Source organism: Monodelphis domestica, chromosome 1 (genome assembly GCF_027887165.1).
Source record: "Monodelphis domestica isolate mMonDom1 chromosome 1, mMonDom1.pri, whole genome shotgun sequence".
Lineage (NCBI taxonomy): Eukaryota > Metazoa > Chordata > Mammalia > Didelphimorphia > Didelphidae > Monodelphis > Monodelphis domestica.
The window spans coordinates 442,605,404-442,633,293 of NC_077227.1; the positions used below are offsets into that span (position 1 = coordinate 442,605,404).

At 33.6% G+C, this 27,890-nt stretch overlaps 1 protein-coding gene across 1 annotated transcript in view; it reads right to left on the reverse strand.

The window, feature by feature from the left end:
• ITFG1 (integrin alpha FG-GAP repeat containing 1) overlaps positions 1–27,890 on the reverse strand; it is a 284,002-nt gene that overhangs the window by 93,265 nt on the left and 162,847 nt on the right. Inside the window, exon 10 of the mRNA XM_001370113.4 lies at positions 27,212–27,384. Coding sequence (XP_001370150.1) covers positions 27,212–27,384 — 173 coding nt within the window. The remainder of the gene's footprint in view (positions 1–27,211; positions 27,385–27,890) is intronic.

Genomic DNA, 27,890 nt, shown 5'->3' on the forward strand with positions numbered 1-27,890 from the left:
GTTTTGACAAAATACAACACCCATTCCTATTGAAAACACTATTATCTATCTAAAACTATCAGTCAACATCATATGCAATGGGGATAAACTAGATGCATTCCCAATAAGATTAGAAGTGAAACAAGGATGCCCATTGTAACAATTAAAATTAGTTTCTCTGCTAAAAGTATTATATTTTATGAGGTTTATTAAGATTATTAGAATTAAGAAATAAAGAAAATACAAAATAAGAAAGGCACATTCCTAGGCCCAGAGCCCATTCACACCCACTTACTCTACATCTTGCCTGCTAGGCAGAGAGCCGTGTGTGCTTAGAAGAGGAAGCAGGGAGAGGGCAGAAGTAGGCAGAGAGTCAGTTTAAATACAAATTGTATTCTCCCACTCAGGTGAGGACTCAGGGTGATATTATAGGGAATTCTGGGAATTATCAAGGACTTCTGGGAATTGAAGTCTGGGGTTCAAATCTCCATTTTACACCATTAACCCCTTTATTATTCAACATTGTACTAGAAACACTAGCAGTAGCAATTAGAGAAGAAAAAGAAATTGAAGGTATTAAAATTGGCAATGAGGAGACCAAGCTATCATTCATTGTGGATGACATGATGGTCTACTTAAAGAATCCTAGAGAATATACTAAAAAGCTAGTGGAAATAATCAACAACTTTAGCAAAGTTGCAGGATACAAAATAAACCCACATAAGTCATCAGCATTTCTATATATATCCAACACATCTCAGCAGCAGGAATGAGAAAGAAAAATTCCATTCAAAGTCACCTTAGACAATATAAAATACTTAGGAATCTATCTGCTGAGACAAACACAGGAACTATATGAACACAACCAGAAAACACTTTCCACACAACTAAAACTAGATCTGAGGAATTGGAAAAACATTAACTGCTCATGGGTAGGATGAGCTAACATAATAAAAATGACCATCCTACCCAAATTAATTTACTTATTTAGTGCCATACCCACTGAACTTCCAAAAAACGTTTTCACTGCATTAGAAAAAACCATAACAAAGTTCATTTGGAAGAACAAAAGATCAAGGATATCCAGGGAAATAATGAAAAAGAAATATAAAGGAAGGTGGCCTTGCAGTCCCAGATCTTAAATGATATTATAAAGCAGTGGTCATCAAAACAATTTGGTATTGGCTAAGAGACAGAAAGGAGGATCAGTGGAATAGACTTGGGGTAAGTGACCTCAGCAAGACAGTCTATGACAAACACAAAGACCCCAGCTTTTGGGACAAAAATCCACTATTTGATAAAAACTGCTGGGAAAATTGGAAGACAGTGTGGGAGAGATTAGGTTTGGATCAACAACTCACACCCTATACCAAGATAAACTCAGAAAGGGTGAATGACTTAAATGTAAAGAAGGAAACAATAAGTAAATTATGTGAACACAGAATAGTATACAGATCAGACCTTTGGGAAGGGAAAGATTTTAAAACCAAGCAAGACTTAGAAAGAGTCACAAAATGTAAAATAAATAATTTTGACTATATCAAATTAAGAAGTTTTTGTACAAACAAAACCAATGTAACCAAAATCAGAAGGGAAATACCAAACTGGTATAAAAAATAGACTCGAATACAGGACTACAATCCCCATGAGCCTTTGCTCCACTTCCCCAGAATGCCTTGTAATCTCACCTGGGCCGAGATGGAGAAGGTATTTAAGCTGATTCAAAGGCTTTTGAGGGCTCTCTTGGCTCTTGGACTTCCGCTTTGGGGCAGGCGTGGCTTTTTTTCAGAATGTAGGTGAGGTTGTGTCTAGGCGACTCTATGGCCTGGACACGTGTTTCTTATCCTGTATTTTCTTTAATCCTTAATCTTCAATAAACCTCTAAAAAATATAATACTCCTTGCAGAGAGAAACTAATTTCAGATGCCTCAGTCTCCCCAGTCTTCCCTAAATTTTAATCTTTACACTGGGAAACAATCTTCATAACAAAAACCTCTGACAAAGGTTTAATTACTCAAATTTACAAAGAGCTAAATCAATTGTACAAAAAAATCAAGCCATTCTCCAATTGATAAATGGGCAAGGGACATGAACAGGCAGTTTTCAGCCAAAGAAATCAATACTATTAATAAGCACATGAAAAAGTGTTCTAAATCTTTGATAATCAGAGAGATGCAAATCAAAACAACTTTGAGGTATCATCTCACACCTAGCAGATTGGCTAACATGACAGCAAAGGAAAGTAATGAGTGCTGGAGGGGATGTGGCAAAGTCGGAACATTAATGCATTGCTGGTGGAGTTGTGAATTGATCCAACCATTCTGGAGGGCAATTTGGAACTATGCCTAAAGGGCGCTGAAAGACTGGCTACCTTTTGACCCAGCCATAGCACCCCAAAGAGATAATAAGGGAAAAGAGTTGTACAAGAATATTTATAGCTGTGTTCTTTGTGGTGGCAAAAAACTGGAAAATGAGGGGATGCCCTTCAATTGAGGAATAGCTGAACAAATTGTGGTATCTGTTGGAGATGGAATACTATTGTGCTAAAAGTAATAACAAAGTGGAGGAATTCCATGGCGACTGGAACAACCTCCAGAAAGTGATGCAGAGTGAAAGGAGCAGAGCCAGGAGAACATTGTACACAGATACTGATACACTGTGGTACAATCGAACATAATGGACTTCTCCATTAGTGTCAATGCAATGTCCCTGAACAATCTGCAGGGATCTATGAGAAAAAACACTATCCAAATGCAGAGGAAAAACTGTGGGATTAAAAACACTGAGGAAAGCAACTGCTTGACTACGGGGGCTGAGGGGATATGATTGGGGTTGTAGACTCTAAATGAACATCCTAGCACAAATATCAACAACATGGAAATGGGTTCAGATCAAGGACACATGTGATACCCAGTGGAATTGCGTGTTCGCTATGGGAGAGGTGGTGGGAGGGGAGGAAGGAAAAGAAAATGATTTTTATATCCAAGGAATAATGTTTGAAATTGACCAAATAAAAATAATGTTTAAAAAAATTCTAATGGCTTCTATAGAAACAGTATAGTCTCCAAAAATTATTTCTATCTAGGTAGGAGCAAAAAGTTTTATTCCACTTGTCCTTGGTAGACCCCAGACTTTATTCTTTCCTTTGGTTATTCTTTCTTGATTTGTAGATTTGAAGTGGAAGGCTATTGTCTGTTCCTCTACCACATTTTTGCCAGAAATCAAGGTTATTGCTTTATTTCACCTTATTTGCAAGTTTTAAATTCAGGGTATTTTTCAAAAAGTACTTCTTTTTTAATGCTTCATCACACTCAAGACACAAATAAATAAAATGCCATCTTACTGGATAAGTATTTGTCCATTGTGTGTTATTGTCTTAAGGATGCCTAGCCTACTCCTTTGGGGGTGGATTTAATTTTCTTTAAAGGCCATAAAAATCTTTGTTGTTTCTCAATACTTTAATAGATGAACAAGTCTCTGTTATTGTAGGTTGTTAATGTGTTATGCTAATCTGTCTAATTTTCCATCAAGTGAGGTAGCTGGTGGATCATTTAACTTGGAGCTGATTTTCTCCAAGACTGCTCTTAAAGCTTGTGTGTCCACTTCATAGTCATTTCTGTCTCTACTGGATTCTCTTCCTCGCAGATGTACTGGAAGACTCTCCTACCAATTCCACAGTTTCATTAATAGCCTAGTCTAAACAGGAGACACATGGGTTTTAATTTATGCATATTGAATCTGTCTCTTTGCCTAATCCTTGAGAGAATTGTTTTTTGGAGCAAGAAGAATAGCAAATTAAGAAGCAGGAACAAGGCCATTAGGAATACTTAAAAAATGAAACCATTTTTGGAATTGCTACTCTGAAGCCAATGCTGCCTGCTGGTGCTAAACCTGTATGTCTTGTCTAATCTGATGTATTAAAAACGGGAACCTCTTCCCATATAAAACTTACATTTGTGAAATCCCGCAAACAGTCAAATGTCACTGCAATACAGATAAGTATGAATATGAAATGGCTATATAAAACAAGAAACCTGATGTTCACAATAACAGTTGATCAGACTACTGAATAACAGTAATGCTAGTATCTTAAAAAAAGTGTTGGGTATATTATTGTGCAAGAAGTAGATGCTCAATAAGTATTTTTTTGAATGAAAAGAATAAAAGAAGAGTAAAAGGAATGGAGATACTACTGTTTGTTTCATCTCCATTGGGGGAAATTTAAGGCAAACTAACAAGTGTGTTGAGATGCTAAACATTATTTGCCAATAGGAGATTAGCAAATATTATGAAAAGCCTTAATTCATTCCTAGTCAAGAGGGTCCTTAAATTTGATAATATGATTAATCATAACCCAATTTTACAGATAAGTTTACAATATGAAGCATGCACATTCATTGTATTTTGTAACTTGGAGGTAAAGAACATGGAAAATTCAGACCTTAAAGAAATTTTTATGCTATGGTTTGCAAAAAGAAACTTCTGCTAATTAGAGACATAGGAAAGCTCAGAAGTTTATCCTTCTTAACACTTTAGGAGAAAAGACAAGTAACCAAATTTAGGTGTTCAATTTAACTTTGTTTGTAAAGATCTGACAATATGATGAGTTAATATAATTATGTGCCAATGGGGGAACAAAAAGCATTTTAGTAATATGTACCCGAAGAAGGGAAAAATACCTACATAATTTAACTAAATCTTTGGTTGAAAAGAAATGCAGATGAAATACTTTTACCCTTTTATTCACAATGAGAACTATCTCTTCGTTGAGGTTATTTTCTGCTTGACAGAGCCCACCAGACCATGAGCAGCCATCTTTAAGAGCTAAGATCAGAGTTTGGCATGCTGAGCCTATATCTACTATCAATTAAATAGAAGACAGATTTCCCCCTACTTTGATTAATAGAGTTTTTACAACTGCCTCTAAGCAGTTTTATTTTTAGCATAATAGAAAGCAAATTTGTGAGGGCTAGGTCAGGGTATCAAACCAACAAATAAGCAAGTTAAAGCCTAGAAAATCAAAATATTACAGCAAAACCTCTAAGTTCAATTTATGTTGCAAAACTCAGTCAAGTCTGTTTAAATACAATAGCAATAATACCATTAGGAAAACCTAGGAATGCTACATAAGAAGAGTCTGAATTCAAGCTGCTCAAGCCTCTTCACTATTTAGGATCTTATTTTATGAAATACAATTGTGAATGCAGAAGAATTAATGTTTTACTGACAATCCTGTTATTTTAATATGTTCCTCAAATTCATCCTCTTTAATAAATAAAAGGAGACAATTCCATTCTCTTCAGTTGAATTTTAAAAAACAACAATAACTGAACATTGACTGAGCATCTTTTAGGTGCACATACTAGATAAATGCCCATCGGTGGGGGCAATGAAAGTTACAAAGATGAATAAATATAGTCTCTGATCTCAAAGAGATTAAATCGGTAAGAAGGCTCTCAAATATGAGAATGAATGAGAGTGGGGCAGTGAAGTGACTCAGTGGATAGAGAGCCAGACCTAGAGACAGAAGACTGGTTTCAAATCTGACCTTGGCCACTTTGTAGCTGTATGACCTTGAGCAAGTCACTTAACCTCAATTGTCTGGTTCTTGTGTTTTTCTGCTTTGGAACTGATACTCTGTATTGATTCTAAGAAAGAAGGTAAGCATTTAAAGAAAAGAAAATGAATTATATATATATATATATATATATATATATATATATATATACACACTAAAGTATAATGAGGACATTACATTTGGGTGAACAAACAGGAAAAAACCCACACTGATAAAACCTTGCCATACAGGACCATGATCAGAGGCTTATGAAGGAAGGCCTGCCATATTATAAATTGCGAGTTTAATTTGTCCTGTCTCAAATCACAAATCTAATGTTATTTCAGTGGTTCTTTTTGTACTCATATTCATGAATCCCCTAAATGCGTCTTATTCTATCAATCCACCTGGTCTGGTTTAGGCTGCCTGCCATTTACCAGAGGACTCCAAGTGAAAGTGCTACCTTTATCCCTAGGATGTTAACCAGCTTTTCCCTATTATGTCTCCTTATTGCTTATTTTTGTGTCATGGCAGCCATCACTTTCAAAGGACTGTTCATAATGGGCTAAAAACACTGGGTGATTCCCAATGCATTTTTATTCGATCATGATGTGACTGCTTTATCTTTAAAACAACCTGCTTTTTATTTCTTTGGGGACATTTGTGGTATTATACTGGATCTAATCATTTCTAGGCTTTCTGGGATGCTTTGTTGTGTCAGAAAATTCGAATCACTGAGGTATTTAGATGGTGTGATGAATGGTGTTAGACTGTGTCAGGAAGACTTAAATTCAAATTCTGCCTCAGATATTGGCTGCATTATCCAGGGAAAGTCACATAACCACTTGACCTCATTTTCCTGAGAGTAACAGCAACTCCCTTACAAGGATTTTGTGAGTATCAAATGAGATAATATAACTAAAATACTTGTAAACATGAAAATACTATATAAATGTTAGCTATTGTTAATTTTTATGATCCAGGGTTTATAAAGTAAATTAATGCCAGATCTTCCTAATGAAAAAGTTCCTTTCATAGACTGTAAGTGCCTTGACTATTGAGAGAACTTAATTTTGTATTCTCTGGTACCTGCACATAGTAGGAGCTTAATAAATACTTGTTAATTGACTAACTGATAACGGATAAACCAATTATATGTATTTTCCTCTTTATTTTTAATAATAAACAGATATTTTTATGAAAGCCCATTCTTCAGAACATATTTGCAATTCAAATTTTTGGGTTCAAAAACATCCCTGGGAGGCAAGAGTGAATGTTTAATACTTTAAAATTTAATTTAATGCTGGCATTAAGCTTATTACTGAAAGTCAATATGATAATATTGGAGCTAAAAGTCTGTTTTAATATACAAGACATTTAAACTATTCATTTTATCTTCTCATATTCACTTATTAGGAAAAGGAACTAAAGACAACTTTTTCTAAACAGTCTCCTGCCCTCTGCTAACATATTATATGAGAAAATTTCCTTCTCAAATCCACTTTCACTCAATTTGTGGGAATGATGCTATAAACATATCTTCAGTTTTATACTTAATCTGTGTCAGAGGGCAATAATATATAGTTTGATAGTCTGAGATGAAAATTTCCTACTTGTTTCCTTTAATTTAATTAAAATATATATCATGGCAATTAAAAGCTAGATTTTTCTGGACTTCTAGTGCAAATATAAGTTAAAGGCTTTCTCAAAAGTTCTAATCACTTTATCATATAATCAATCACTGAAATTAGTACTGTAAGAAAAGCATTAAGGTTGTGGAAGAAAGGAATATAATTTTTAATTCAATAAATAGTTAATTTCATTTTCTAGGGCTTAAATATTTTTTTTAAGAGGAATCAGGTAATTGCTATATTTTGTTACTACAAAGTAGGAAGTAAAAGGCCTGCCTGCTTTCCACTGAAAAAATATTATGAGGACATATTAATTTTGACATTTTCTTTCTTTCTGTTGGAAAGGTGTCAGTGTTTGAGATTAATCTCTTTTACTAAGGTCTTAAGATTTCTGTCATATATATCATATCCTGTCATGAGAATGATGGATTTGTATGAAGAATACTTTGCCTTGATCATTTTTTATGCTTGCATAGTGTCATGTGCTTGTGGCACACAAGAAGTAACAGTGGTTCCTTTGGTGACTGGCTTCTATTCCTATAATGACAGAATGTAGGGAGGTAGCAGCATGAACTCACTCCTAAAAGAGAATACTGAGGCTGGCTGAATATAGTTAAGATGGAAATACAGTGGATACTGGCAGTCCCTACTATTCCTGCTCAAGCACCAAATAGTAGATATAAAGTACCAATATTTTTATGATTAGTTGAAAAAAGTCAACGATTAATAAAATTGAATAGCTTCCATTTTCTAGGCTTAAGCATCCATACAATAAGGAATCTAGTTAGAGAGATGATTAATACATGTTTATTACTGGAATTGGTCATGGGGCTTTAACATACAGTTTACAGAGAAGTTCATGGCCAATCCATGTTACCCTCCTGCTATTATTAGTAAACTCTAGTAGCTTCCTATCACCTCTAGATCGAATACAAAATCCTCTGTTTGGCCCTCAAAACCAGGACCCTTCCTATCTTTTCATATTTCTTAAACCATCCCTCAAGTTCTCAGTGATCTACTAACATTGGCCTTCTTGATAACCCTTGCAGAAGACACTCTCCCTTGATGCCGGGCATTTCTCCCGGAAGTCTTCCAAACCTGTAATTCTATCCCTCTTTACCCCCATCTTCTGGATTATCAAATTTCCTCTATATCCAGCTAAAATTCCAACTTGTACAAGAAGCCTTTCCTGATTCCACTTAATGAAAGTGCCTTACTTCTGTTTATTGTCTTCAATTTATTCCCCCTGCCCCCCCAATCTGTATTATCTCTATCATGTTGGGACAGGTAGGTGGTGCAGTAGATAGAGTGCTGGGAAGACCTAAGTTCAAATCTAACTTCAGACACTTAATAGCTGTGTGTCTCAGGGCAAGTCACTTAATCCTATAAAGAGCTGGAGAAGGAAATGGCAAATAGCTCTACCATCTTTGCCAAGAAAACCCTGACTTGGGTCAAAAATAGCCAGATACAGCTGAAATGACTGAACAATATATAACTTGTTTGTACATTGTTGTTTACCTACTATCTTCCTTTTGAGTTTTGAACGCCTTGAAAACAGAGACTGTTTTTTTCTTTTTTTTTCTTTTCCCCATTCCCAGTATTTGGCATAGTGTCTAGCGCACATAGTAAGTACTTAATAAGTGCTTGTGTACTGACTAGTTAATTATTTGCTAAGAGTAGTCAGGAGCCAATATAATAAAATTCATGAAAACTCACCAGTCATCAATAAGTATTTAAGCAAAACTAAGCTTCACATTCCAGCTCCTCTCCTTATATATTAGTAGAAAAGGCATATTAAAACATTAAAAATGACTACAAATACCAATTGCCTTGGTCTCTACTCATTTTTTAAAGCCATTACCATTTTCCTTGAACATTTCTTATTTTGAACCATGTCACCTCAGTTTCACATCCTCTTTCATTTCTTTTTATAGAATTTGGCAATTTTGAATCAACTGCATTTTTAAGTCAATGAGGTAGTTCGGTTTCTGTAATTCAATTGATTTTTGAATGAGAATGATTTTATTCTGAAATAGTTTTAAGATTTAAAATAAACTCATAACAGTCAACATTAAAATTGTGGCTTAAGGAATATGTTATCTCATCTTTATTTTTATTCTGAAAGACGATGCAAAGGTTTTTAAACAAGGTCTTCACAGATCAGGGAGGAAAAGGCTTAGATTATATTTGAAAGTTAACAAACAAAAATAATAAAAAGTTAAGCACAAAAACAAGTACGATTTCATAGATATAGAAACTTAACTTTACATATGCTATTTATTAAGATAATTCTCCTTCTTTCCTCTTCTCCTCTGGACCTTTGCCTTTCCCCAATTTTCACACTAAAGAAAGAGGAAAGGGGGAGATAAAAGGGAGGCAATATAAATACTGGGTGTATTGTACTCCTGGCTTTTCCTCAACCATACCATATTCTTTTGCTCTTCTCCCCTATCTCCTTTCACTCAGATGCCTTTGGTCTCTATCTCCTCTCTCCCTGGCTCACATGGTAAAGTAGTCTACTACTCTTCACCAGGATGAACCCCCTCTACCTGCTCAAGCAATCTCATTCCATCCTACTGTTTACAATCTCTCTCATCTCCACCATCACCAATTTTCAATCTCTCCCTACCTACTGATTGTTTCTCTACTGCCTACAAAACATGCCCATGTCTCCTTTATTCTCAAAAAATCTTTCTACTACACTAGCATCCTCCCACATACCATTTATCCATTAACTAGCACCCATATATGTATATTACATATTTTTACATATAGATGTTAGAATTTTTATTTTATATCAAAATAATCTACTGACCAATCCTGTGAATGTATTTGCTTAATTTTCATCTATTGTTCAAAGAATAATGGGTATTTCAGTAAAACCATATTTGTATGAAGGTAAAACATTTGATAGCACTATAGATAATAAAAATAATGGTATCTAAACAAATTCAGGTAAAATAGTTAGCATTTATATTCCTCTAATGTTTGTAAAACACAAAGCTTATGTTAACTCATTTGATCCTCATAACTATCCTGTGAAGAGAAAATTATTAATTCCACTTTATAGATGAGGACACTGAATCTGAGAGAGGTTAAGTGACTCAAGCAGCTAGTGTTTAGGCAAAATTTGAACTCTCATCTTCCTGATCTCAAGTCCACTACTTTATCCACTGTGCCACCTAGCTGCTCAAAAGAGATAGTCTGGAAAATGGTTCATGATAATTACTGATATTAATCTTCCTCTGTTCACAGATGGAGGAATTCAGGTAAGCATTTAATGTATTCATTAGTTAGCTGCTTTAGAAAAATATTATTCATGCTGCCTACAAACTTTTAGTTGATCAAAGTGACAATATTCAGGTATATTCATGCTGGCAGGTGAATCTTAAAGTTAAATTTTTCTCACATGCCCCTTTTAGTAGCAATGTACCAAATTGCCTCTTCTAGAAAGAAGTTCTTGCTTTCAAAAGGAAAAGCTCTTTTCAAAAAAGAAAATGCCAGTTGATCATTAAATTCAGTTCTGTGTCAGAGATCAATATATAAAGGGGTAACAAAAACATTACTTTTTTTCCCCAAGAGTTACAATCATGAAGTTAAGCCTACAGAAGTTTATATACTTTGGAAAAGACCAAGGAAATGAAGTACTGTATTTTAGACATATATCTTTGATAATCTGAGATGTATTTGACATCATATATAGCAGGATAACTTTGTTCCCCAGGCAATACTGTTCTTTTAGCTCTTAATCCATACACCAACATACACACACATGTGCACAAACACAAACATGAGAGCACACACACACACACAGTTTTGAGAGTAGGATTTTTGTGATCCTGCCTCTAACTAGCTATGTAACCGCTGGATATTCCCAACTAGTTCTATCCACTTTTATTCAAAATAGTCCCAAGTATGAGAACTGGCTTATTAATAACTCTATGGATTCAGGATACAAACATACTTCAATTATTACAAATAATGAGACAGCAGAAAGGATAGCTACATAACTCCTTCTACAGGCATGTTGTTCAGTCGTTTTAGTTGTGTTTGACTTTTCATGACCCATTTGGGGTTTTCTTGGCAAAAATCCTGGAGTGGTTTGCTATTTCCTGCTCTAGCTCATTTTACAGATGAGGAAACTGAGACAAATAGGATTAAATGATTTGCCCAGGGTCACACAGCTGGCAAGTGTCTGAGCCCAGATTTGAGCCCATGAAGATAAGTCTAATTGACTTCAGTCTGCCACTGTATCCACTGTGCCCCCGAGCTGTACTCCATAATTGACAGTTTTACAAAACCTTATCTTAGTTGATCCTCAACAATTTTGTGTGATACCCAGGATGGGGATTATTATTTTCAAATAACTTTTATTGATATTTTAAATATTTATATTGCGATTATTGGCCAATGTATTCCTTTTTGGCTCTCCTTCTTAGAGTCATCCATTAAAACAATGAAAAGGAGAAAAATAAATTAATTTATCAAAATTAACCATCACTTGAAAATATTCTGGCATATTTGCCAAATATTCCACATTCATAATCCCCCACCAGAGTTTTATTAAATTATCTGTGTGCACATATACATATACATATATGTATATACATATACACACACACATAGAGAAAACTGTAGGTCTTGAGATAAGCAATAAAAATATTTTGGATAATGGAACATGACTTTTAAAAGGGTTGTGTAGGGTCTAGTAGATAATCTTAAAGTTGAGGTATTGTGATAGAGTTCCTGGATTAACTGGTTATCACTCAAAGTCTGATAAAAGTTCAAAGTCAGAAGCTACTTTATGTACAGACTCTAAGGTAATATTGTAACATAATGAGTGATCCATGAATTACTTAGCAAAAAATCTCCCAAAACTTTCTCTACTGGATTCTACATTGGCTTTTGGTAAAAAATAATAAAATTGAAAACAATTGTGGTGGCAGCGACCTCTAATTATTGTCACTCTTTAGATAAGTCATTTAACAAATTAGTGAGAAAAGAGGAAATAGCTAAAATAACGAGGTTCTTATTTATGAAGTATAAGCTAGAATGCTATTTCAAATCAATGTGTAGTCTACTATGAGTAAATGACGAAAGTTTACCACTAAAACTTTGTGATTTAGGACTAGATTATCCTGAAGGTTTCTATAATTGTATAATCTCATTTTTTCCCTTGTATCTTCTTAATACTATAAGTCCTGACATGGAGTCAGCTATTATTAGGATGTTACTAGAAGATTTTGCAAACATGGAAAATTGAAATAGTGAAAAAGTCCCAGGTTTGGAAAGAGGTAGAAAAAATACATTACCACCAGACAAGGAATTTCTTCCTCTATTTTTTGTACTTTATTCCAGTACATTTGGTTCTTCAGTACAACAGATATAAAGCAAAATGTATTCATTTGCCAGGAGTGAGAAAGAGAGGTAAAATGATTATATTCTCAGAAAAACATCTACCTCAAAAATTAACTAATTAAAATGTCTAAAACTAGACCTGAAGTGGCAAAGAAATAAAAAAAAATGCAAGTCTGAGTTGGATTTATAACAAGCCCAATTCTTTGAATCTGTCCTTTTCTTTTTCCTTTGATTGGGAAGAAAGTAAGAATTGGAGGCAGGCTACAGAGAGATGATAGGGGCTGATCGGGCACCAAAAGCACATTGATTGCCATTTTCTTCTAAATTCTTGATATACTAAAAACAGAAGAGAGGCTATGACCTGTTGTAACATCTAGTCTTTCAGGCAACAAAGACAACAAAGAAAAAAACACAAAATTGAAGTAACTTAATGGATTCTGAAAGATGTTTTAAAGATGACATAGTTACTTCCAATTCTTAATTAAGAATACTTCATTAGGATACTTTCAGGCTTTCAAATGTTGTACATCTTCATGATGATTAGCATCTATTCTCTATGATATTGTCTCAAAATAATTTAGAAAGCTATTTGCCCATTCTACCCTGAAGTAATTTCACTGAATCACTCAGATTTGTCGGAAAAGATTTTAATGGCTATGCCTAGATTTTTCCAAGTTCTTTTACATATATACCTTTGACCTTTGCATTAAAAACTACTGCTATTATAGGAATGAGGTTTGGGAGGGGGTGGGTCAGGAGAAGTCCAATGACTGGGGACCAGGAAATTATTTCAAATTGATTACATGTCTAAGCACTGGTCAGCAAGCAGGTCATTTAACTGTTGAAAACTTGCTTCAAATAGAATCAATACTGTCTTGCCAACTCTGCTTTCTTAAATGCCATGTCTATCCATAAAAAACTTTATATATGAAAGTTCTAGAAACAATCCTTCTGTTTGATCAGTCATGGCATAGGGTGCAACAGAGGCAATTGTTCTGAAAAATCTTGACAATATTCTAATAGAAATTCTTTTTTTGGGAATTTGGTCAAAAAATGAAAGCATCTGGATGAATTTTTTCACTGTTCATCTAGATATTTTGTTAGCAATATAACTTAAATGACAGAGTAAGGGCACCTGTAAGGACCACTTCCTTTTTTTTTTTAAACCCTTACCTTCCTTCTTGTAGTTATTACTGTGTTTTAGCTCCAAGGCAGAAGAGTGGTAAGGGCTAGGCAATGGGGGTCAAATGACTTGCCCAGGGTCACACAGCTGGGGAGTGTCTGAGGCCAAATTTGAACCCAGGACCTCTCATCTCTAGGCTTGGCTCTCAATCCACTAAGCTACTCAGCTTCCCCCTGTAAGGACCACTTTTGATGTAACTCTCTAGGAGTTCTTAATCTGGGATTCATGGATCCTCACATGGATCCTCCTGTCACATTGTGAGAACTAAGATTTGCTGACTGATATGAAAAAAAGTTGAATGACTATGCTAAAAATATCTTCTGATTATGTCTAGATATGAATTTTAATATCAAGAAATTCTGAATACATGGCCTTCCCTCCCTCCGTGTCTCTCTCTCTCTCTCTCTCTCTCTCTGTCTCTGTCTCTGTCTCTCTCTCTGTCTCTCTCTGTCTCTGTCTCTCTCTGTCTCTCTGTCTCTGTCTCTGTCTCTCTCTCTCTCTCTCTCTCCCCACATCTTCTGCCTTAGGATTGATACTAAGTATAAGTTTCAAGACAAAAGAATGGTAAGGGCTGGGCAACTGGGGTCAAGTTACTTGTCCAGGGAAACACAACTAAGAAGTGCTAGAGGCCAGTTTTGAACCTAGGACTTCCTGTGACCTGTGCCTGTCTCTCTATCCAGTGAACCACCTAGCTGCCTATATGGCTTTTCTTAATGTAAAATATTCAATTCAATAAGGACCTTAAAATCACACTTGGTCAGTTTTAAAAAGAATAAAACAAAAATTTTCAGGATGTGCTGACAATACAGTGTTTGGAAATATTACAGAAATTACTTTTTCAATCATGCCTGACAAAACAGAGTAACAATAAAGAGAATATGTGATATTATTTTAGTATCTCTTCAAAAACAATGTTAAAAGTTAATTATAATATGATGATGAGCCAAAAAGTTAATGTTATATTTTATGCAGAAATGTAGTTACAATGTGCTCAATAATAACAAAAAATACTAATTGCTATTAATCTTGATAGCAATAAGTAATGAAATATATCAACATAATTGGTCTGGAGGAACCAATATATAAGTTTACACATCATTAAATACCCATTCTAGGTGTAGTTAATGATGAGTTGTCTTTCGCTATTATCCACTATCAATGAGAAATTTACTTGAAACGGATTTTCTAGAAGTGGGGATAGATATATCCACATTCTTTGCTTCAAGTCTTTCTTGTGAAGGATTATGAAAGGCAGTTCAGAGTCAAAGTCAATTATTCTTGATGCTGATAAAATTAGAAAGCATTAGTCATATGACTGCAAATTACCTGCCAACATTTAAATAGTGTTCCAGTATTTCAGACCAATGTCCATAAAGGCCTTAGAGGATTGTTTCAATCTTTTAAGTATGGAATAATCCCTCAGTTATCATTCATCTACATTATAGACTATATAAAAAAACTTTTTTGTTTCTGAGGTCTCTTGTATCACTATGATTCTATGATTAAGACATTATATAATTACAAAAAAATTTCCTTTAAAAGTGTGCCTTACTTGATCTGAAAGTTGGATAAGTGCATACTGAGGGCTAGGAAATATGGTAGGTAGAAGGCAAGTCTGATGGCCAGGTGTAAAAGGTTAAAATGACAGCTTTTTTGTAAAGCCAGATCACTTACGGTACTTTACTGGAATTCTGGCTCAGGGGAGAATATAAAAATATATTTTGATACTTCTGATTTTACCACCTTAAATAAATATTAAATTTTTTTCTCATATCTTCTGAAAAGCAATTGAATAATATATCATTAAGAGAAAGAATGAAAGAAAATTTATATCTTGAAAGATAGCTTATAGAATAAATGATACACTTAAAATGAATTTTAAAAAACTCTTGCATCTGAAAACAAAATGTTCAACCTTCAATGATGAACTTAATACTAACAGTAAACAGTACTGATTAATAAATTACTTCTCAGGAGAAAGAGTTGGCAAAAGCTACATCTATTTCCAGTAGCAACTAAAAAACAAACAAACTACTATCTTTAAGAAAGATATTAAATACTCACTAGATTCCAATAAAGTACAAATGCTAATGACTTTTACAGCCAAAGCCGTTATTCATTATTAATTAATACATAGAAGGGGTTAGATTTATTGATTCGAAGAGTAACTCCAAACATTGATGTCTGGGTAGATGAAAATACTATGTTCTTTTCCATAGGAAAAAATAATAGCCATAACATGGGAGGAAGAGAAGAATAAAGATCTACTATATGCCAGAAAAATATTGGTCACAATGCCTTCATAAAATAATGCACGGAATTTTTTTCACTTGCTGAAACAGAAAAAAAAAATATGCTACATTCTCTCACTCAAGAGATCATGAGAAATAAATTTAGTTTAATTAAAATTATAATAAATGCTGTGATATGAAGAAATAATGACTAATATGAGGTTAAAAATGAAAATGAGGCTTAAAGATCTACTCTAAAGTTATGTAGGATATAAATAGGTCTGTTTTTGTTTTCTAATAAATCTTTGGTGGGATTGAGCCAAATTTGTGACTCGGGGAATGATAGTTACTCTTAAAACACATGAGAGAAGCTTGGCTCTCAGGAACCCATTGGGAATGTACCACAAAGGATAAACAATATTCTGAAGAGCTGGAGGTTTAATTCTTTGAGTGCTAGCCTCCATTGAATTCCAAATGTGATTTAAGTGGAAAAACATTTATCCCTTATTAAACAGAATACATGCAACATCATAGTTATAGAATAATGCTGTAGATTTAGCTAAAGATACTATGGGTATGAGGTTGAAAAGAGGCTGAGCACAGCAATGTCCCAGGAACTTACTTTCTTAAAAAGTTTTTCTTGACAATCTAGTGTTTGATAAACTCAAATATCCCAGCTTTGGGGATAAGAACTCACTATTTGACAGAAACTGCTGGGAAAATTAGAAAGAAAATGGCAAAAACTAGGTATAGACCAATATCATATATATATATATATATATATATGTATATACACACACACACACACATACATACATACATACATACAACCTATATATCTTGTATACCAAGATAAGGTCAAAATCGGTACATGATTTAGAAATAAAGGGCAATAGTGTAAGTAAATTAGGGGATTCCAGAATAGTTTGCCTGTCAGAGAAAGGACGAATGTATGACCCAACAAGAGAAAGAAGACATTATAAGATATAGAATGAATAATTTTGGCTATATTAAAAAGACTGTACAAAAAACCCCCAATGTAACTAAGATGAAAAGGGAAACAACAAATTGGGGAAATTTTTCTATCCAACATTTCTTTGGTAAAGGTCTCATTTCTCAAATATATAGAGCACTAAGTCAAATGTATAAGAATACAATTGATTCATTTGACAAATAGTGAAAGGATATGAAGGAGCAATTTTCAGATCAAGAAATCAAAGCTATCATTAATCAAGAGAAAAATGTTTTAAATCACTCTTAGAGAAATGCAAATTAAAACAACTCTGAGGTACCACTTCACACCTATTAGATTGGCCAATATGACAGTAAAGGAAAATGATTAATGTTGATGGGGATGTAGCAAAATTGAGACACTAATCCATTGTTGATGGAATTGTGAACTGACCCAACCATTCTGGAGGGCAATTTGGAACTATGCCCAAAAGGCAAAAAAACAGTGCATACCTTTTGATCCAATAATACCACTAATAGGTCTGTATCCCAAAGAAATTTTTTAAAAAAGAGGGGGAAAGATCTGCTTGTACAAAAATATTTAGAGCAGCTCTTTTTGTAGGGGTAAAGAAATGGAAATTGAGGGGATGTCCATCAACTGAAGAATGGCTGACCAAATTGTGGTATATCCTAGAGATGGAATACTATTGTGCTATAAGAAATGATAAACAGTATTTGATAAAATAAGCAAAGAAGGAGTCTTACCAAATTCTTTTTATGACAAAAATATGGTACTGATTCCAAAGCTAGACAGACCAAAAACAGAGAAAGAAAACTACAGACCAAACTCCTTAATGAACATAGATTCAAAAATTTTAAATAAAATACTAGCAAAAAGACTACAGCAAGTTTTCACATGCATTATTCACTATGATCAGGTGGGATTTATACCAGGAATGCAAGGATAGTTTAATATTAGGAAAACCATTCACATAATTGTCCATATCAACAATCAAACCAACAGAAATTACATGATTATCTCAATAGGTGCAGAAAAAGCCTTTGACAAAATACAATACCTATTCCTATTGAAAACACTAGATAGAGGAAGGGCCATTCCTCAAAATAATAAACAGCATATATTTAAAATCATCAGCAAGTATCATTTGTACTGGGGTTAGAAGACTTTCCATTAAGATCAGGAGTGAAGCAAGGATGCCCATGATCACTTCTATTATTTAGTACTGTACTAGAAATGCTATTGATAGCATTTGCTATCAATATGCTAATGATAGCAATTAGAGAAGAAAAAGAAATCCAAGGGATTTAGCAATGAGAAAACTAAACTATCACTCTTTTTAGATGATATGATGATATACTTAAAGAGTCCTAGAAAATCAACTAGAAGATTAGTGAAAATAATTCACACTTTTAGCAAAGTTGGAGGGTACAAAATAAACACACATAAATCATTAGCATTTCTATGTATTTCCAACAAAATTCAGCAGCAAGAACTAGAAAGAGGACCTCCATTTAAAATCATTATAAAAAAATATAAAAATATTTAGGAATTTATCTGCCAAGATAAACATAGGAATTATATGAACACAATTACAAAACACTTTTTCACACAATTAAAACTGGATCTAAATAACTGGAAAAACATTAATTGCTCATCAGTAGGATGAGCAAATATAATAAAAATGACAATCCCACCCAAATTAATTTACTTAATCATTGCCATACCTATCAAACTACCAAATAACTTGTACTATAAAGCAATGGTCATTAAAACAATATGGTAATGACTAAGAGACAGAAGAATGGATCAATGGAATAGACTAGGGATAAATGACCTCAGCAAAAAAAGTGTTCATAAACCTAAAGATCCCAGCTTTTGGGACACAAAATCACTATTTGACAAAAACTGCTAGAAAATTACAGCATGGGAAAAGTGAAGTTTAGATCAACATCTCACACCCTATACCAAGATAAATTCAAAATGGGTAAATGACATAAATATTAAAGAGTGAAAAAATCATAAATAAAATAGTAGAACATAGAACAGTATACCTGTCAGATCTGTAGTAAAGGAAGGAATTTAAGATAAAGCAAGGGATAGAGAACATTACAAAATGTAAAATGAATGATTTTTTAATATATCAAATTAAAAAGGTTTTGTACAAACTAAACCAATGCAACCAAAATTAGAAGGAAAGAAAAAACTATGAAAAATTTTTTAACAAAATTCTTTTATAAAGGTTTGATTTCCCATATATATAAGGAACATAAGTCAAATTTACAAAAAAAAAATCAAACCATTCCTCAAATGGTTAAGAGATATGAATGGGGGCAGTTTTCAGATGAAGAAATCAAAACTATCAATAAGCACATGAAAAAGCGTTCTAAGTTCCTCCTGATTAGAGAAATGCAAATCAAAATGATGCTGAGGCACCACCTCATACTTAGCAGATTGGTCAATATGGCAGCAAAGGAAAGTGATAAATGTTGGTGGGGATGTGGTAAAATTGGGACACTAATACACTGCTGGTGGAATTGTGAATTGGTCCAACCATTCTGGAGGACAATTTGGAATCATGTGCAAAGGGCTTTAGAAGAATGAATACCTTTTGATCCAGCAATACCACTACTAGGTTTGTACCCCAAAGAGAAAATAAGGAAAAAATACTTGTACAAAAATATTTATAGCTGCTTTCTTTGTGGTAACAAAAAATTGGAAAATGAGGGGGAGTTCATCAATTGGAGAATGGCTGAACAAATTGTGGTATCTGTTGGTGATGGAATATTATTTTGCTGAAAGTAATGATTAAGTGGAGGAATTCCATATGAACTGGAAAGACCTCGACGAATTGTGGGCACAGCGAAAGGAGCAGAACTAGGAGAACATTGTACACAGAGACAGATACATTATGGAACAAGTGAATATAACAGTAGCAATGCAATGATCCAGGACAACCTAAAGGAACTTATGAGAAAGAACTCTATCCACATCCAGAGAAGGAACTGTGGAAACAGAAATGCAATAGAAAAACCTAGGATCAATCATGTAGTTCGATGGGAATATGATTGGGGTTTTGGCATTAAAAGATCACTCTACTGCAAATATGAATAATATGGAAATAAGTTTTGAACAATTATATATATCTAACCCAGTGGAACTGCTTGTCAGCTCTGGGAGGGGCTAGGGAAGAGGAGTGGGAAAAATCATGAATCATGTAACCTTGGAAAAATATTCAAAATAAATAAATAATTTTAAAACAAAACAAACAAGAACATAAAAGACACTTTGAGCAGGATGACTTCAGAAAGAACTGGAACGATCTACATGAACTAATTCTGAGTGAAATAAGCAGAACCAGGAGAATATGGCACACAGTAACAGCAATACTGTGGAATGATAAACTGTGAAAGACTTTACTACTCTTAGTAATACTCTCAGTAATAATGATCTGTGACACTTCTGAGGGATTTATGACAAAAAAATGTTATCCATCTTCAGAGAAAGAACCGTTGGAGTTGAAATGCACATCAAAGCATATGGTTTTTCACTTTTGTTTATTTGGGTTTTATTTTTTTAAATATTTTCTTATAAAAATAAACAACATGGAAATGTTTTGCATGATAATACATGTATAACTTTAGGTCAAAGTGCTTGCTAGCTCTGGGAAGGGGGAAGGAAGGGAGGGAGATAATTTTGATTGTATCACATTATAAAACTTATGTGGAAAATTGTTATTACATGTAATTGGTAAAATAAAAGAGTTATTTGCTTCCTTTTTATAAAGGTGGAGTGAAGCACAATTTGCTCTCTCCTGAGCAGTGCAACTGAGGTTGCTTTCTCAAAGATTAGTCAATCAAAGGCTATCAAAAAATAAAACACAATACAATAAAGAGGATTTTTTCCATCTCTCAATAAGAAAATTATTTTTTATCTTTGTTTCTGTCTAAACATCAATATTCTTTGGCTTTATCAGTATCAATCAAAACATAGTCTAGGATTTTCACATAACCTGTCTGGAACACAGACATCTCTAAGTTACTCCTTCCTCATCTTTAAATATCAAACCTCAGTTGCCTTTGTACTAACTCTCAATTGTCTTTGAGAGTCATAGGACAATTAGGTGAAGTATGGTAGGGAGATAAAAAACTGGGACCCAACTGTACTGATCCTCAAAATTCTCCATAATAACAAATGAAGCAGAAGGTATACATTATCCTGTAATTAGTGTAGTAGTGTATATGTATGCACATGTAGACTACGTGCATTTTATTTTTCACATTCCTGCTTCTCCTCAAAAGTGAACAGTGAATTGACATGTAGATCCTATTATATGAGAAGCTTTTATAAAATATTTTGTTAGCAAATTCCTTCTTCCTTTAGGTAATATTCAGGATTTTGAATCTTATAGTCACATTTAAAGTGCAGTTTTTGATTTGGTTATGTCTAGAGTTCTATTAAAAGTTAAACAAGAAGAAAAGCTTAGAGAAAATTTTGGCCTCATAACAATTGCTAAAGATTTTATAGGCTTTGGATTATTTCCACAAAAAATTTAGGATGAAATTTTTTAAATTATGAAGACTACTCCTCTTTGGTGTGTTACATAAAATAAGATCAATTCTTACACCAATAATCATCTTTTTTTAAACCTTTGCCTACTATTTGGTTCTAAGATAGAAGAACAGTAAGGGTGAGGCAGTGGGGGTTATGTGACTTGCCCAGGGTCACACAGCAAGGAAGTGTCTAAGGCCACATTTAAACCCAGGACCTCCCATCTCTGGGCCTGGCTCTCAATTCACTGAGCCACCCAGCTGCCCCCATCAATAGTCTTCTGGAGATGCTATATGGCTTCTAGTGGTGGAATACTATAAGATCAAATGTATTAAAACTGTTGATAACTTTAAAAAAAGGTAGAGCTAAATGGAGGTTGTAAGTAGACTGCTAATGATGAATTGCATTTAACAAATAATGTAAAACACACAAGTTTTAAAAGATAGGATCAGAAAAGGAAGAAAGTTATATATGTGCAAAGAATTATAGACAGATAGCTTGAATGTTAGTTTGGTATCCACATAATTTTAAAAGACCTTCAAAGAAGCCTACTGAGCAATTGGGTATATTCCTTATGGATTTATGGAACTATGTGGACAAGGACAAGAAGTATGGAAAGGATGTGATCTGCACAAAGGAGATACTCACACCAATGAGGCCATAGATGTGTTGTATGTGATACAGGCAAAGGAGCTAGTAGAAGATGCTCCCAAAACACAAGAGCTGAAAGAGGCTTTCCTTGAGAAAGAGGGTGTTAGGGGTAAGGGGAGTAGAACAGTCAAGAATTCAAGGAGAAGGCAGGCACCTGAGCTAGTCTTTAAAAGAAAAAAAATGTTTCAATAGAAGAATATAAGAAAGGAGTCTGTGCTCAAGGAGTGGGAGATGGTCTGGAGATGAGACCAGGGAACAGGCAAAAGTCCATTTTGGCTCCAAAGAACTTAAAGCAATATTCTCTAGATTCCTAATCTTAAGTAGACAGTGAGTTATTCAATTTCCTAAGTCTTGGGATGCTCTCTATCACGTAACTATCCTACAAAAATCATTCCTAAGAGGACAAGTGGCTGCTTCTTCCTTTTAGTTCCTTTCTCCTCAGAAAAAACTTTATATCAGTTACTTAGTTCCAAGGATTCAAGGACCTATTTTCCCTACTTTTCTATGTCACGTTCATATGCCATCTTTCAGCTTCCTAACACAAGTCCAACAGGATCTGGTACTGCCTCTTCAGATAATTTCTCCTTTTTTTTTCAAGTGTTTCTCCAAGCCCATCCCTCTTTTAAAATTCTTTTTTTTTTTAATTTAAAATTCTTACTCATAACCTAGAAAATGGAAAGTTCTTTGTAACCTTCTTTTTCTTTTCTAAGTAGGAGATCAGCCTGCATTTATGCAAAGATAATAATTATAGGACTGTAGCAGAAAAACAAACATAACTCAGATCACTGTAAAAATTTTCCTGATTTCCACATTTTTTGGAAGCAAGATTTTAAGTCTTTTCCAATAATACTAATACAATGATGTTCAACATAAATTTTAGGCTGTAGTTTAGATGCTCAACTAAAGGAATGTAATTAACATGAAAATAACAACTTAATTGAGTTCCTGACTTAAAAAACAACAACAAAAATAAACAGCATACCAATTATATAAACTTAGCTTAAAATGGTGTCAGAGTTTTTCCTTCAGGACCATAATGTTAAATCTAAATTATGGTTCATGATTTAATTTGACAAATGAAATTACTGCCTGACAGTATTTAAGGAACCATTCCTTTCAACATAAATATTAAGTTCACAATCACCAGGAAATTTTGAAGGAAATGTAATATTTTCAAAGTTTATACAACCCCTTAGCTGTCCAACTTCTGTGCATATTCTTCATGATCCCTGACCTCTTTAATTGGTAACCATCTTTCTCTTCTAACCTAACAGCACTTTTTGGAAAAGATCTCTTTCAGTCATAGGAACCTGAAAGCACTGTTTTTCTGTTGAAAAATTTTAATAAATTACATCAAAGTACTATGAAAAATTGGTTATCTACTTTAACACATGCTTTCAGATTGGTTCATTTTAAAAATAGGCTTAATAAGCATAAACTTTGTCTTTAGAAAAAGTAATACTGAGTGTAGATTTAAAAATATTATTAGCACACAAATCAATCTGAAGTATTTATTAGAATAATAAAGTTTTTAGTTTTCTTTTTCATGACATTGTACAGATACAAAGAATTAAGGGAAGAGAAAAAGGAAGGGAACAAATATTTGGGAACTGCCTTCATGTTAGGCATCTAACAGATATCTCATTGGATCCTTGCAATAATACTGTGAGGTAGGTACTGTATCCTCATTTTACAATTGAGGAAACCAAGGTAGGCAGAGGTTAACCGACTTGCCCAGGATTACACAATGTCTTAGGCCAGTTTAAAATCTGGGTCTTCTAGATTTGGGTTAAGTGCTCTCTAACTGTGTAACATTTAGCTGAAGTGTATACCACTTATTAGTATGAGGAAATAATGATGTTTTCATTTTCTGATGACCAACTCTTTTGCTCGTTGAGAGGACTGTTGTAAGAGACAGTAGTATGCTGGACCCAGAGTTAGGATATGTGGGGTTTGAATTCTCCCTCAGGAATACTTATACGTAGGTGAATCTTTAATTTGGTGGGATCTAAATTTCCTCATCTGTAAAATGAAAGATATTAGTACTAGCTTTTAGCTATACCAAAGAGTTGTTTTGAGAAAAGTGCTTTGTAAACCTTAAGGCATTTGAAAATGGATACAATTATTGTTGTTTAGGAATGTGCAACTTTTCATCTTTTCTCTTATTTACTATAAATAATATTTCCTCCCCTGTCAGTATAGCTAATACTTGTATAGTTCATGACATTGCCTGTTTAATAAAACCACCAATTGGGTGATAGCTCTTTATTTGAAAAGCAATATATGTCCTGAAAAAGTATGATGAAAAATTCCTTCTGTAGAGATCTCTTGTATAACCTATTTGTTAGCAATTAGGACAGGCTAAATTAAGTATTATTTTATAAGTACTTTAAAAATACTTAATCCTTATAGCAAAGCTAAATCTTGCTTTTTATTTAAATATAGTACATTACTTTTTAAAGATATTCCTTTGGGATGTTTGCTTAGCTTCTGTCACAATATCACCAATAACAGTAAATACTTTGATATTTTAAAATAAACTGTACTTCTTCCAAGGGAGGGCATGTTTAGCTTTTGCATGATTCTCATGGGATTAGATATTGTCAAAGAAAAAACTATGTCATATGCAGAGAAATCCAAATCTTTAAAAAACCACCAGATTTTCTTTTGATGGATTATGAATACTTTGGTATTCTCTGTATGTCTCTCTCACACGCAAACACACAAAAGAAAGTACAGTAGTAACCCCCTATGAAACTTTAAAAAAATACTGTCAGTGAACTGCATTGATGCCTAGGCAAACAGAAATGTTGGAAAAGAATATGAAGTAAAGTTGAAAAATCTGGTAAAACCATAAATGTTTTCATTCTTTCGGTGTAAGAGTAAAATTAGGCAGAAATGACTATAAGGCACTTTGTTTTGCATTTCTTCAGCAAATTTATTATTCAATAACATTTAGGACCAAATTCTCTTTAGGGCAATATCTATTTTTAAATGAAGAGCTATCACTCTGGTGCTTTTACTAAACAAAGGATGTCATGAACCACAACTCTTAGCTATACAAAAAAGAAAGGAAAACATTATACACTAAATAAGAAAAGACCACGTATGCCAAATGGCAATTTTTTTGTAAATATCTAGAATCTCTATTATTACTTTTAATCTTTTATGCATGAAACAAATGTACTCTCAGATAACAGATATTAATATTATTTCCAAAGAACTGTAGAAAAATTAAAGCTAAAGTATTAGGAGAACTTATGAGGAAATGCTTCAGAATAAAGAATATGGAAAAATTTAATATAATCAGTTGTCAATGCATGTTGTTTTGATGTTTCTGGTAGACAGAAGACTAAGTGTATTCAAGATATAATTTTCTTTCTCTTTTGACAAAGGTTAAGGCTCAGGATAAAGCAAATGCTTCCCCCTTGAAAATTCTACAATTTTCTATCCCAAAAGACCAAAGTTTTTAATAATCATTATTCTGTCCATACTTGTAAAACATGTACAACTAATGCTCTCTCCAAATGGGCAATTGCCTCTATTCCTTGCCCACCTTGGATTTCACCTCTGGCACTACAGTGGTTTTTGCTAATCCAACATTGGCTTTCTCTTACTCAGTTGTAGGACTCCAAAGTACATCTCTGACATCTCCAGCCATTCCACTGCTCATACATTTCTGCCTTCTTTCCTACCACACAATTACTTTCCTTTATGTATTGTTTTTCTTTATTTGAATGTAAGTTTGTGGGCAGGGGCTGTGTTTTGTCTCCTCTGCACTCAGCAAAATGTCTGGCAAGTAAGCATTTAATCAATGTATATTCTCTCTTCTCTCTCTCTCTCTCTCTCTCTCTCTCTCTCTCTCTCTCTCTCTATCTATCTATCATAGTGAAAACAAAGAGATAATAATTTTCATTTCCATAAGCTCATTTCTTAGACTGTTAAATATCCTTCATTTTCTTGGAAAATTAGATTTGCATATTAAAAGAATGAAAAGGGACATACCTCTATGGACACATTATCATCATCCTTCAGTAGGATGATATTATATTTAGGCTATCTTCAAACTATAATTGTACAATTTCAAAGAACCCTTAGAAAAATATGGCTGCAGGGTTAAAAGTAGACTTGTAACCTTGTTTACAAATATTTCACAATATTTCACTAGTAAGCACTTCTCTAAAAATAGTGAATTTCTTTGGCAGCAGAGATAATTAATTGTTAGTAAGAGTTAAAGACTTTCAAAGGGTTTGACAATGTGAAGAAAGGTGAATTATCCATACAGCTAGATAAGCATGGAACTTTAAGCTAAATTTCCACTTGATTCTCTGGTCAATAATGAAAAAATATTATGGAAGGTAATATGCTGAAAATTAAGTTGCTTAGGACAACAAAGAAGACAGAGAGGGACTGGAAGAATTTGGTTTTAAGATGGGAAAACATTAAGACATTGACAATTTAGCTAGTGGATTAATCTTAATAAATGTCCCAATTTTTTTCCACTGTATTTTATAACATGAATTCCCTAGGGACTGTTTTATTTTTGCTTTTGCATTTCCACCTCCTGGAACAGTGCCTGGCACTCGGAATAAACTTAATAAATGCTTTTGGATTGACTGATCCAGAAGCTTAATTTTCTTTCAAAATGATTGATAATGGAACAAATTCCTTTTAATTTTTAAAAAAATATACAAAAACCATCTGAAAATTCTAATATAAAGCAGTCATGATAAACCTTTCTGTAAGTAGATTCATTCATTTTCAATTCCATTACAGAAGAAATGATGCAAAAATGCAATTGGGTAAATGGCTCTATGTTCTACAAAAATTAAGACTTTTTTAATGGCAAGTTCTATGGAGTGAAAAATAAGCTTTTTACTCTGAATCAGATGCTCATTTCTCTACCACACAAAAAGACTCCATGCAAATAAATAGGAACGCTAATCACTCAAGAAAAGTTCAAGAAGTGTGGAAACAAATAAGAATTAGGTCCTTTGTATTACATGCTTATGTGAATGGGGTATATCTGGGTAATGTCCAGTTCCCAAAGAGGCAGAATATAAGACCTGAGTTTATAAGTACTTTTCATAATTAAACTACCTTCCAGATGTATTCCTTAGTATGGCAAGCGCATCTGGATAGCCATCCATGTTGTAGTCTCCAATGTGAAGCGTAATTGGAATGGGTATTTCTGCTGGTAGCTGTTCATGATTAAATGGTACAAAGCCCCAGACTGTGCCTTTGTAGCTGAAATCTTGTATGACTGGAATCCACTGAGATAAAAAAAAAAGTTAGTGTTTATGGGTTTATTCACAAAAATATTTACCATCTGAAGAAATGAAAATGTATTCAGTTTTTTGAAATGGTTACCTTTTTGTTAATTTTATATGTTCATCTCAAATCCTATTCTTATGTTCTCAAGATAATCTATTTCACTTAAAGTTTTTCTGTTCACAACACTGAAAAAGGCAATTATGTTATAATTTACTTTTTGGAAAAATGTGTGATATTTTCAAAAAATTGTCTAGCCTTCTTCTGGAATTATATTGATTCCTAGTCATGCTTACTTTGCTTAGTCCAGATTAAGACTTGCTGAAAGGGCTTTTAAATTATTTTAACTAATAAAATTCTAACAATTTGGATCTAGATGGAAATAGGATTCATATTTTAAGGGAGTCAAAATTAATTTTTAAACTAGAGCAAAATGTACATTCAGTATAAATGGGTGTTCATTTTTGGTGACCATCTCAAGAAAATTTAGACTGAAAGTGCCTCTCTC